Genomic DNA, 12067 nt, shown 5'->3' with positions numbered 1-12067 from the left:
GTGGCATCTTAAATACAGATACACAGCACTTTGTTTAACTTCATTGTTAATGTATGATATAGCTACTAAAAGAAACACCTTTCTTGCGTGTTTTTCTTTATAAAAAACTTGATTCCATATGACTTACTCCTCAAACCTGGCCTCACATTTGAATAACTTTTTGAGTCATTCAGAGTTGCAATACACATGCATTTGTTACTGCAAGTGAGCCATACTTAATGATGTTCTGCAGAATGCTGAAGTTCTGTTATTCTCACTTCAGGTCAGAGAGATCAAAGGTCTGGTGTTTTAAGTGATTTGGCACTTTTAGATAAAACATGGTGCATTCCATGCACATCCAGTCTCTAAAGATAAGAAGGGAGGAATGGGTAAAAGCCTGATAGCTCCTTGGAAAGGATAGTCAGAATGTAATTTTCAAAAGTACTGTGCATTGTAGTTGTTTTCATCAGTTTACCTTTATTTTTGTTTTCTACTTATTATGAAGCCTTTTTCACTCTTTTTCTTTTTTTTTAAATTGATTATGTGAGCATTTGATGCCTGCTTTGTGAAGATTTTGTCATTAAAACAATTGCTTCTCAGCATTTCAGTTGTTCAGGCAGAGTCCTATAAGTGATTATAGCTTTTGGGACTTCCAGTTGATGTTATTTTAACATATGGTAACAGTATTTGATAGTTTCCTCTGGGAATCCCACCCACTGTGTTAGCTGCAAACAGCCATATGAAGAATGCTGTTCTCATGTTTTTAAACACTTGTAATGCTGTCCCACCCAGTGTAACCTCAGTTTGAGAATGACTTCTAATCCATGAAGTAGTGGAGCTGTATGTTACTGTCTCTCAGATTTAAAGGCATTTCCTCCAATTAAGTTAGTACAGAGCTTCCTTAATTTTACTCTTAATAAAAATACAATCATGTAGTTATATTAAAAAAAAAAAGACAAGTGTTTTATCTGTTTCATTAAAGAAATGCACCACTGAGTTGCCTTGAAAGGGGGATATAGAATTCTCTTAGTTCAATCGAATAAAATACAGAGTATGACAGGATACATTTTCCTAAGTGAAATAGAAAATTGGCTTACGTTAGGTAAAACATTAATGGCAGTTTCATTAAAATGAGATCTTAATGCTGCAGTTCTATCTACACTGTAATTTAAGACTAGAAATCTTTCTAGAAATTCAGCCCATCCTGCTATAAGGCAAGACTATTTTAAAACAGAAGCAATTTCATCATGGCATGTGCAGGGCTTGCAAAATTCAGAAGTGTCCCAGGTTATCCCACCATGATAATGTAAGAATTTTTTTATTCGATGAGAATCTTCGGATGATTTCTTCCGTAATGCTTTTCCCTTTCATTTCCATACTGCTACTGCTAGCATTTTGTACCAGATGCTGTTCTGTCATAGAAGCGACTGCTTCTTGATTTTGTGGTGGTTTGTTTTTTTTTTTTTTGTGCCTGAAAAGTTTTATAATACACTTTTCTGAGTGTATTAGTTGGTCCAATAAAATCTACTTCCAGTCTCTTCAAATGTCATTATACTTTTCAGGTTGGATATGAGGAAAAATTTCTTCTCAGAAAGAGTAGTGAGACATTGCAACAGGCTGCCCAGGGAGGTGGTGGAGTCGCCATCCCTGGAGGTGTTCAAGAAATGCATAGATGTGGCACTGAAAGACGTGGCTGTGGTGGTGATGGGCTGATGGTTGGACTAGATGATCTTGGAGGTCTTTGCCATGATTCTATGATCCTTTGATCCATTTTCCATGGTGCAGTTTAATGGTTGAGTGGGTTTAAATGCAGGCCAGAAGGATAATGCTTTTTCCATCTCTGCCCTTGGCATCACTCTCCCACTGCTGCTCTCAGTGCTGATTCAGTTTGCTTTGGAGTCAGCTGAACAGCTGTGCTGGAGAAGCAGATCCAGTGGAAACATGCAGGTGAGAAGAGAGGGAGCATCTATGTGGCTGGCAGCTGCCGTCTGGCTCAGCCGTGTCACGGAGCTGCTTGTCTGGACACCTGCCTGGCCTTGCAAGGTGCCAGTTCTTTGTCTCTACAGATCCAAAACAGTCAAGTTGTTGAGGAACAATATGGATTACAAAGGTGAATATAAAGCTTCCACAGTCAGGGGAGTCAAGGCAGCGAAGTTTCTAGGGAAGATTAAATAATTCAGAAATGCACCAGAAAGCTCTCTTGAGAATGCCTTGCAAACATATGTTTTCTGAAAAAAAAAAATTACTCCCCTGAAGCTCCCTTGCAATCTGTAGACCTCCCCAGAATAAACCTAAGAGCTTTCCTGTAAATAAGGGAGAAGGCTCTGAAGGCCATCAAGGCCTCTGTGAAAAGCTTCTTTGTGCCAGTGTGAGAGGGATGGAGCTGTAGGTGCCAGCAGGAACACCACTGCCAGCTGGTTTGGCTTTCCTGTACTCTGCAGCTGAGGGAGACCAGCTACGTTACTGGGGTGTCTGACACATACAGAGCCTGAGGTAGTTTTTGGGGCTTTCTCCCAGATTGCTTTTTCTGCCTGTCCTGGTTCAGGAGGGTTTCCAGGTGAAACACTTGATGGAAAATTCCTGCTAAGGAAGAAAAAGTAGGGACTTCACTCTCATAACAGCCTTAATGATGGGTTGGGGTCAAACCTGATAAAGCCAAGGCTTGGAGTGGTGCCATCCCACTGAGCCTATGCTGTCTGCGGGACACACGGGTGCTTCTACTGCTGTCAGGCTGCAGAGTGTTGATGCAGGGATCCTCACTGGTTGTTCTTTTCTTGCTGCACCAAGTGATGATCAGAAGAAAATCTGAACTCAGCACCAAAGCCAAGCTGATCATGGAACTTCAGGAGGGGAGGCTCTGTGAGGGAAATGAGGAGAGCGGCTGAATCACTTCACCACCCACTGAAATGCTCTGCAGATAAAGTGTTGTTTAATCATAAAGCTCATGCTGAAATGATGTAATCATGAATGTATATAGGGGGGAGCACCCAAAAATTATTACCTTAATTATTAGTGATAGCTTTGGCTGAATTTGAAAGTATATCCTAAAGGCGAAAAGCAATCCTTGGATTTACAGGATTTCTACATCAGCTCCAGGACTGTAGGCTTCCTCAGTCATTGTTTTCCTTCATTTTTCATCTTCTAATTTGGTAACGATCCTTTCCCGTTGCTAGTGCTCCTGTGCTCTGTTTATGGGTTGCTGTTCCTAAAAAAAAAAACCCAGGCTTAGATTTTCATGGGAAAAAGATGTGGAGTAGAGAAACAGAAGAAAGCCTTTTGGATGATTTGTGGCATTTAATAACATTACAAACAAGGCCAACAGCTATTTTAAAAAGAACTATTCAATTGGTTTATTTGTATCAAAAATAGTGGAGGCCAAAAAAGCTCTTACCCGCATTGTTGTGAGGCTCAGGACATTCTGCCCGTGGTATTTATCCCCCTGCTGCATGCTTTATCTTCTGCTGGCCTCGATGGAGGATTTTATAACATTCTGCTTATTTCACTCTGTTGCTCTGAGATGTCAGCACACTTAGGCACGTGCAATATTTTATAAATAAATCATTAGTTTTCACAAATCATTTGTTCTTTGAAGTGGGCAGAATATTTTAGTGGCGTATGAATTCAGAGTCGTGAACTTTAAAAGTTGGGTTTGTAGTTTTGACCTGCTGTTGATTTGTGTCCATGCAGGTACAAAGAGTACACATAGGAGGAGCCTGGCTGACCAGCAGCAGTAACAGAGACCCAGAAGATATCAGGAGGTGAGGAGCTGCTGATGAATCTAGTTGTCTGGCTGTATCTGCTGGCCTCTGAAGGCCATTTCTGCTCCTGTGGGGCTTGGCAGACAGTGCTGGAGGCAGTCTCGTTTAAAGAACCTCTGCACCAGTAGTTGTGCGCATGGCAGGCTCTGGCCACCTTGTAGCATCCATCTGGGGGCCTACTGTGGCATTCCTAACTGGGGAATTTTAGTAGCTCTCTCTGTGTTCCATTAACACTTAATTGAGGCTTCGCTGGTTGTTTTTGGCAAAGAAGACCCTTTCGGGCTCAGCACTGCATGGAAAAGGCATCCAGGCCTTTGCCTCTCTTTTTAAGAGCAGGACGAACAGGAGCAGTCACACACCTCATTCCACACTCAAAATAGCATGGCTCTTTCTATGGAAAAGTACATTCCCAGTTCCTGAGGGAAGAAACACTGCTGAATAGCACTGTGTGGACTTCAGTACCGTGTACACTACAGCGAGGGTGAGCTTCAAGGGACAGTAACAACGAGGTGGGGCTGAACTCATAGGGCTCCCTGCTGAGAACCGGGCTGTTGCAATTGGTAACCCCAGTGAAATTCTCCCGCAGACATTTGTGACCAGAGCACACTGTAGACTCCCTTGAACCATTATTTTTTTTTCCATCTGCACCTCCCTCTGCACCCTTCACACCCCTTGTCAGGACCATTTCTATTCTGTGCTGGCAAAGCGGTGCCAGCTGATGATTGCTACCTCAGGGCAAGGGCAGAGGATTTTATATTTCATAACAAATGTTTCACAAGATTTGATAAAGTTGTTTTGTTCCTGAACTCTCTTTACTAATTGTACAGTTTTCTTTTTTTTTTCTCACGTTCACAGCCTCATATTTCAGACTAGATTTAAACTCCTTCAGTGCATTTGTGTTTTAAACATGCATTTGTTCCAGCAGTAGCTGAATTTGCTAGATGATATGGGCAGAGTTTTGCAACACCTCTGCCTCAGCCCAGACACACTCTTTCTGGGTAAGGCACTTTGCTGCTCCATGTTTACATTTTGTCTCTCACATCGGCAGCTCGTCCTGGCAGAATCCTTTGGTACTACTGTGCTATAAATAATCTGGCTCTGATGTACCTGGTAAGTGTTTTTAAGATTAGTCTGTAAGTGCTTCAAGTGTAAGTGCTTGGGTATTATGTTACAATTATGTTATAATGGCACGGTATAGTGGACACTGTAAGAAAAATCTTGGTCTAACATGCTTGGAAAATTCTTTAAATGTACCAGTAAGATTTTATTTTCTGAGATACAAAGTTTGAGTTCTTCCCTTCAAAGTAGCATTGTTCCCTTCTCAAGCTCTTGGCCACTGCATGCCACCTCCAGTTAGATACAGCACTGATGCATTAAGGTTTTTTTGTTGTTCCCTCATTTTCTTTTGACAGTAATTCCAAAAAAGGGTTTTTTTTTTCAGAGTAGGAAAATTGTTTAAATCATCTTCTCATTCAGTTTCGTGATCTCTTTCTTCGTTTCAGTGATTAGGGACTTGGCAGGGTTGGGCTTCTTTTTTGATTTCAAAGATAGCTTTGGTTTGGAACATCCCGAAATAAACGATGTCCAGAAGTTTCTTCTTTGTCTGCTGTGATTTCAAAGCAATTTTCACGGCTCCGTTCAGGACTGCCTAATAGAAGAAAATGGAACAATAATTACTGCCTACAGAGATTTTAACACAGCAGTTATTTAACTAGGAACTGACACAAACATCTCTTAGAAGCACTTCTGCGCCCTGAAGAACTGCAGATTTGGAGCCAAACTCTTCTGCTGGAACTGAGCGCACAGCTCCTGCTGCACTCATGCGTGCAGAGCATGGGAAGAGCCAGTGTTGTTTTCGCAGGCTGCTACTCAGAGCATCATCATTGCCCCAGGTGTGCCCCAGGTGGCATTGCTTCTGCAGGCCATGCTATGTGCTCCTTCCATGCCACTCGTAACAGCGTAAATCATCGTGTTTGTCCCACTGCAAAACCCTCAGCGCTCACTAGGTTCAAACCTGTCTTAAACTACTGACTGGAGTAGCTGTAACTACATCTGGTGGTCACTGACTTTACTCAGGCCAGCTTTTCTTGAAGCAAGCATGAAAGTGTGAAGCGGTGCAAAGCAAGGTGACTGAGTATTTGAAACTGATACTGACTGTATTTGAAAATACGATACCTATGGTAGTCGTGTGAACCCAGACTGAACCACTAAAGTGGGGATTTCTGAAGGGCTGCATTGGTAGGCGTGGCACATCCTGGTCAGAATTCTCCTTGCTGGAGGCCAAATCTGTGAACATCTGTTCAGGGCTGTGAGAGCAGCTACGCAGCTTCTGGACCGCAGCTGCAGAGATCAATGCCAAGGAATTTCTAGGCTGGCTCTTGTCCACTTTGGTAACCACCCGTGTCCTTGCATGATTCAGGAGGGTAAAAGCCACTGTCTACCCAGTGCAGTCTGTGCAAGGGTTGGATCTGATAGGAAGTGCTTGGTAGCATGCCATCCACAGCACTAGCTTCTTGCTGCTGCTTTTGGTGGGAAGGGCTGTGCCATCGTCCTGATATGGAAGTTAATGAACCATGTTCTGTAGCAGAAAGAACTTTTATTAACACTTGAGCGATCTCATATGTAAGATCTTAAATTATTCTTCTGGTCGGGGAACTTCTTAAGGGGGCAAGTACAAAACATCTGCTATGATCATTTAACAGGATACAGTGAAGAAATAGTAACACATACTTGCCTGGTCTAATGTAAGACAAAAGTAAAAAAATAATGGTCATTTATGGAAAAGTATATTTGTTTCACTTGCTTTTTTTGTGGTTGTTTAAATTGGTTTGTATGTATTGTATATTGAGAAGATTCACAGAATAGTAGAGTTACTTTTCATGTTTTGTAAGAATAAATTTCATCTTCTTCTACTGCCTGCCTTTGAAATAAAAAGGTGTACAAACACCCCATCTGCATTTCCACCAATTTTTGCAGAGTGCTGAGTGCTTTCCTTTTGAAAATGTTTCCAAACTGCCTCTCTGACTAATGTATGATTTAATTGAAAAACTGATGCTGCTACAATGGAAAATGTTATTTGTGAACCAAGAGTGAGCCAAGTTGCTACAGGAATGAGGCAAGTTCCCTAAGTTTATATGTTGTATTAACACAAGAACCCTGCTTCCTATTCTAACCACTAACCGATAAATGCTGCCATTGTCAAAGCTGCATGTATTCATTTAGCTACTAAACAAACCTGTGCTGATTCATAGCACTGCTGGTTAAAGGAGGGTGAAGCATCACAAAAACAAACATCAAACAAACAAAAAAACAAAAAAACAACAATAACAAAACCTACCCAAAACAGAAAACAGTTTGTACCAGGAGTGACTTTGACTCACAGCTTTCACCTGCCCTTGCAGGCTGTGGCAGCACAATGTTGACCAAAGGTTTCTATCTTTTTGATGATGGTGGTCTTCTGCTCCAGCTTAGAGTTATGTTGGGAGGTTAAATTGATTACTGTAATTGTTCATTAATGCACTCTTGTTTAATGTACTTCTAGGGTTATATTCTTCAGAATGATGATAAATTATGGTAGCTGCAATTAATGTCACTGCAGTTAAAAGGATGTCAGCATTTCTATTAATACAGGGTAATTTTGGGGGGTTTTATAACGAAGCCATTAAAAATGGCTGAAACTTAAGATACAAAGTTCCAGTGTACTTTATGCACACAATATTGCCTTGATTCTGATCTAATGAATAGATGAGGGAGGTGATCCTCCCCCTCTACTTTGCCCTGGTAAGGCCTCATCTGGAGTACTGTGTCCAGTTCTGGGTTCCTCAGTACAAGAAAAACAGGGATCTCTTGGAAAGAGTCCAGTAGAGGGCCACAAAGATAGGGAAAGACCTGGAGCATCTCCCCTGTGAAGAAAGGCTGAGTGAACTGGGTCTGTTCAGCCTTGAGAAAAGAAGACTGCAGCATAGGAAGTTCCGCACCAATGTGCGCAAGAACTTCTTTACAGTGAGGGTGACGGAGCACTGGAACAGGCTGCCCAGGGAGGTGGTGGAGTCTCCTTCTCTGAGGATATTGAAGACCCACCTGGACACCTACTTGTGTGACCTGGTGTACGGAATCTGCTTTGGCAGGGGGGGTTGGACTCGATGATCTCTGGAGGTCCCTTCCAACCCCTACAATTCTGTGATTCTGTGATGTATCAAATCTAATGAGATGATAAAAACAGATTTGAGAGAACCTCTGAAGATTTCACATCCCGACTTGTGGATATGGAAATATAGTCATGTGAACAGTGCGGGGATGACCAGAGGGCAATGTGATGGTGAAGGTGATGGGCACTTTGCTTGAAGGGTGCTCTACCCCCGACCTGGTCTGTTTTTTGGGCTGTGGGTCCACCCCCTTGCTTTCTGTACCAGCAGCTTTCTGACACACACCTCCTGATGCGTGGTTTGCTGTCTGTGGCAAAACAATTCTGAATTTCATCAGAAAATATGACCGGGTGCTGCTGGATGGGGGCTATAAGCAAGGGGTCATGTCCGCAGCATCTCCTATGCAAATAGAGGAGTCGGGTGCCTTCTTCACTGCAGCTGGGAGTGAGGCAGTGGGGCCAGGCTTGCTGCTGTGGGGCTCAGAAGAGAGGTGGATGCCCAGGGCTGCTCCATGTCCATGTCCCTGGCAGTTCCTGGTAACAGTGGTGAGCAGGAGTAGCGGAAAAAATGATGGAACACAAGTACATTAAATATTAATAAGATGAGTGATGTAGAGGAGTTCTGAGGGAATTTATACACAAAGGCAGCCAAACTTCAAATAAAAACAAGCAACCTAATGTTAAAATCAGGTCCCCAACTGAGCAAGTGAGGGTAGAAAGTACTGTGCCCACCTTTAAAAAAACAAGTGCTAGGACTGATTTTCAATATTTTGGATAATTAATTGAACAATAAAGAGATTCTCAGGCACTTAGATTACAGGAAAAGAAAGGAGAAGGAACACGCAAAGGATGGCTCTCTGGTATACTAACTAACATCTGTGGAAGCTGCTGCCAGAGAAGTCATAGAACCAACCCAAGCTTTTGTAAAAACCTGACAATTTTGCTCACAGAGGAAACATACAGAGAGAATTTCTAATTAATATGTTTTTTTTTCTATAGTTTTTCCTTCAGATGAGAGGAAATGGAAACAGGGAGGGACTTGTTCTGAGCAGCTGGTGTGACAGAGAATCACCAAGGCGCTGTTATGTCGATTGGGATGCAAGTTGTGCAAGAAATGTCTGCAGAGCGACAGCGTGCTGAGCCTGGTACCTGGGAGTGATGGCACACCGGGGTACGTGGGGTGGGACGTAAGGGACAGTCTCCTGACACAGCAATCTGTTTGGTATCTCCTCTCTTCCCGAATATAGAATGGTTTTCTGAAATCATGACGAAACATAGATCAATGAGGACAGGCATTATTACAGCAGTCAATCTCCAGGTAATGAGATACACAGAATTCTTGGTTGTAGCAGTCCTATCAGTTGTGGGTGTTTTCCAAAAATAGAAATGCTGAGAGCAAAGACAAGGAGCTGAGGCAAGGCGCGCTCGGTCTTGCGACTCTCTTGTTTCCATGCATTATGGAATGAGGTGTTATTGACTCTCGGGTCAGAGTTCAAGGGCTCCACATCAGCACATTTCTTCTCAGTTTCTCTTTCTGCATTCCGCTTGTCTTTGCCTTCTTAATGTCTTCTGAGGGCTTCAGGGGCTTTTCCTTTATTTTCCTAATTTATTCTGCATTATGCAGAAAGGTAAACCGTGGCATGCAATACAGATGATATTAATGGTCTGCAGCAACCAGGATGGTTGTAGGTGCACGTGTACAGGGTATTAAAGATTTGGGTGCCTTTTTTTCCACCTCATCTTTTTTCTTTATTTCCTCGATAGACTTTGTGCCTTAAGACCCGAATATAGAAATTACAGCCCTTGCAACTTAGAAGCCGTCAGCCTCAGTAACTAGCTCGGAAAGCTCAGACTTTGATCAGCAGCCGAGTGAGCACTGCTGTGGAAAGAGGTATGTCTGAAGCGCACCAGGAAAATGCGTTCAGCCTCGTTCGATTCCCTTTGCGCAGCTCAAAGGAGAAAGTGACGCTGCTTCTGTCTAAAGCAGAAGAAGGAAACGCTACCAGGTTAAACCGCAACGTCCTTCCAAATAATTTGTAGGTGCTTTCAGAGCGAGCTTATAAAAATCACGACCCTGGGCTTAGACGCAGAGGTTGGCAATGGGACACGGCAGCTCCCTCCCGCAGCCCGTGGATCGCAGGGTGCTGCTGTCTGGCGCAGCCTCGGCGGGACGCCAGCCTCTCGTGCCGCTCCGTGCTCCCGCCGGGACTGCTTTTTTGCTTTTTTTTTCTTCCCTTACGGGAAACGGGAAAATGTGGCTAAGTATCACAGCTCGAGCTAAAATACATCTATCTCATCCTTGTTTCAAAGAGCCCTTGGGTTGGAAGGGACCTTAAAGCTCACCCAAATCCAACCCACCCACCCGGTCAGGCAGCCCAGGGCCCCGTCCGACTCGTCCTCGACGCCCCCAAAGCAGGACGGCGGCAGACCCCAGCGCAAACTGCCGCTCTCCCCGCGCGCCTGCTGAGGCCTGGGGCGGGGCCGGGCGGCGCTCAGGTGCGGCCGGGGAAGCGCCGTGGGCGGGGCCGCGCTGACCACGCCGAGCCGCGCCCGCCCCGCGGGAGCCCCGGCCTCGGGGCCGCGGGGGCCGGAGGAGGAGCCGCGCCCCGCCCCGCCCCGTCCCGGCCGTGTCCCGCGGCGGGCGCCGCCCCGCCCCTCGGTGCGAGCCCTGGGCGCTCTCCCGCAGCCGCCGCGTTGCCCGGCTAACAAAGGGGACCGGGGGAGGAGCCGCGCGGGCCGGAGGAGGGGCGGCGGCTGGCAGGAAAGTTGTGGCTTCGGCGGCGCCGCGGGACGGGAGGAGCCGTGCGGAGGGAAGCGGAGCCGCTCCCGCTGCCGAGTCCGAGCGGTGAGCGGCGTTGGGGCGGGAGGCGCGGGGCGGGGCGGGACGGGGCCGAGTTCGTTCCCAGATCCCCGCCGGAGAAGGGGCCCCGCCGCGGGGAAGTGGGGAGGGAAGCGCCGGGGCGGGCGGGCCTCCAGCCGGCCGCCCCCGGCACCCCCTTCCGGGCCGAGTCACGGCGGGGGTGTGGCGGCCGCGTCACGCCGCCTCTTTGCTCGCCCCCAGGTGCTGAGTTGGGACCCATGGGAGCCTCCGGGCGGAGGGCTTAGCAGTGCTGGCAGCGGAGCCGCAGCGCGGCGGCATGGCCCACGTCGCACCGCCCGAGGAGGGGGCCGCCGCGACTCACGGAGAGTTCGGAGACATCATCAAGTCCCGCTCCGGTAAGCGGCTTTCAGCGGGGTCCTGAGCGCTAAGTGTCCCGCGGCTGTCCCGCCGCTGAATAGCAGGAGTTGTGCGTCTCTTTCTCCCTCTCTTTTTTTTTTTTTTTTTTTAAATCGTTAGTCAAGTCTGTTTGCGATCCACCTCCCGCGTTGTAATTACCTCTGCTTTTGTAAATAACTGTGTGCTTACAGTGCTCTTATGCAACCTGCCGTTGGCAGCTCTTACCCCCGCACGAAGCAGCGATGCCGTGCAGCGTGCCCCGGTGGTGCCCGGGCAGTAAACCGGTGCGTTTCCCTCTCCACGTAAAGCAGCCATCTGAGCCTCCCGGCTCGGGTGCTTCCTCTGGCAGATACGAAGATTAGTGAGGACTGTGGTTTGTTTTGGTACGTGTCAGTCTTTCTGAGGCTCTGGTGGGATCCGGAGAGGTGAGGGACCACCCTCTTATCAGCAGTGGAGACTCAGCAGGTGCAGAAATGTGTCGCTTACACGTTGATGGAGAGCTGTGTGTGTCCGGGGTCTGGTGCCCACAGCTTTAGCCTCAAAGGCTCTTTGCTTTCTAAAGTGCTAGGTGCCGTCTGCGTCAGAGGAAGAGTTTTATTCTATATATGTAACTTTTAAAACACACTTTCTAAAAAAAAATAATGAAGTTCTTTACATTTAAAAACTGTAAGTCTTCCACCGACTGTGACTTGATCTGTCAGATGGAACATAGGTGGATTTGAAACTGGATGCATAGACAGTTCCCAGACGTTTCTGTTATGAGAGCTGTGGTGGATGGAGTCTGTCTCTTAACTTCCGAAAGTGCAGTTTAGGAAACAGTTGCTTGTGGCTTAAAGCTTTGAATGCTGTAGTGCTTGTGTACGTTCTGGGTTTGGGAACAGCATGCAGACAGTTTGCGTGCCTGTGTGTAACGTGTGCTGTTTATCCATGGTACATCCAAGGAAGCATGGCTGTGTTTGAGGTTTTCCT

General features: G+C 46.1%; 1 protein-coding gene across 1 annotated transcript in view; it reads left to right on the top strand.

Annotated features, from left to right (window-relative positions):
* The first annotated feature begins 10637 nt into the window (after window positions 1–10637).
* The window catches only part of UTRN (utrophin), a 348379-nt gene continuing 346949 nt past the window's right edge, over window positions 10638–12067 (top strand). Inside the window, exons 1-2 of the mRNA XM_042895118.1 lie at window positions 10638–10726; window positions 10943–11097. Of these exons, the coding sequence (XP_042751052.1) occupies window positions 11019–11097 (79 nt within the window). The 5' untranslated portion in view covers window positions 10638–10726; window positions 10943–11018. The remainder of the gene's footprint in view (window positions 10727–10942; window positions 11098–12067) is intronic.

This window comes from Lagopus leucura, unplaced genomic scaffold (assembly GCF_019238085.1).
Source record: "Lagopus leucura isolate 7727_CA_CO unplaced genomic scaffold, USGS_WTPT01 Super-Scaffold_73, whole genome shotgun sequence".
Classification (NCBI taxonomy): domain Eukaryota; kingdom Metazoa; phylum Chordata; class Aves; order Galliformes; family Phasianidae; genus Lagopus; species Lagopus leucura.
This window is presented reverse-complemented; position numbering and strand designations above follow the sequence as displayed.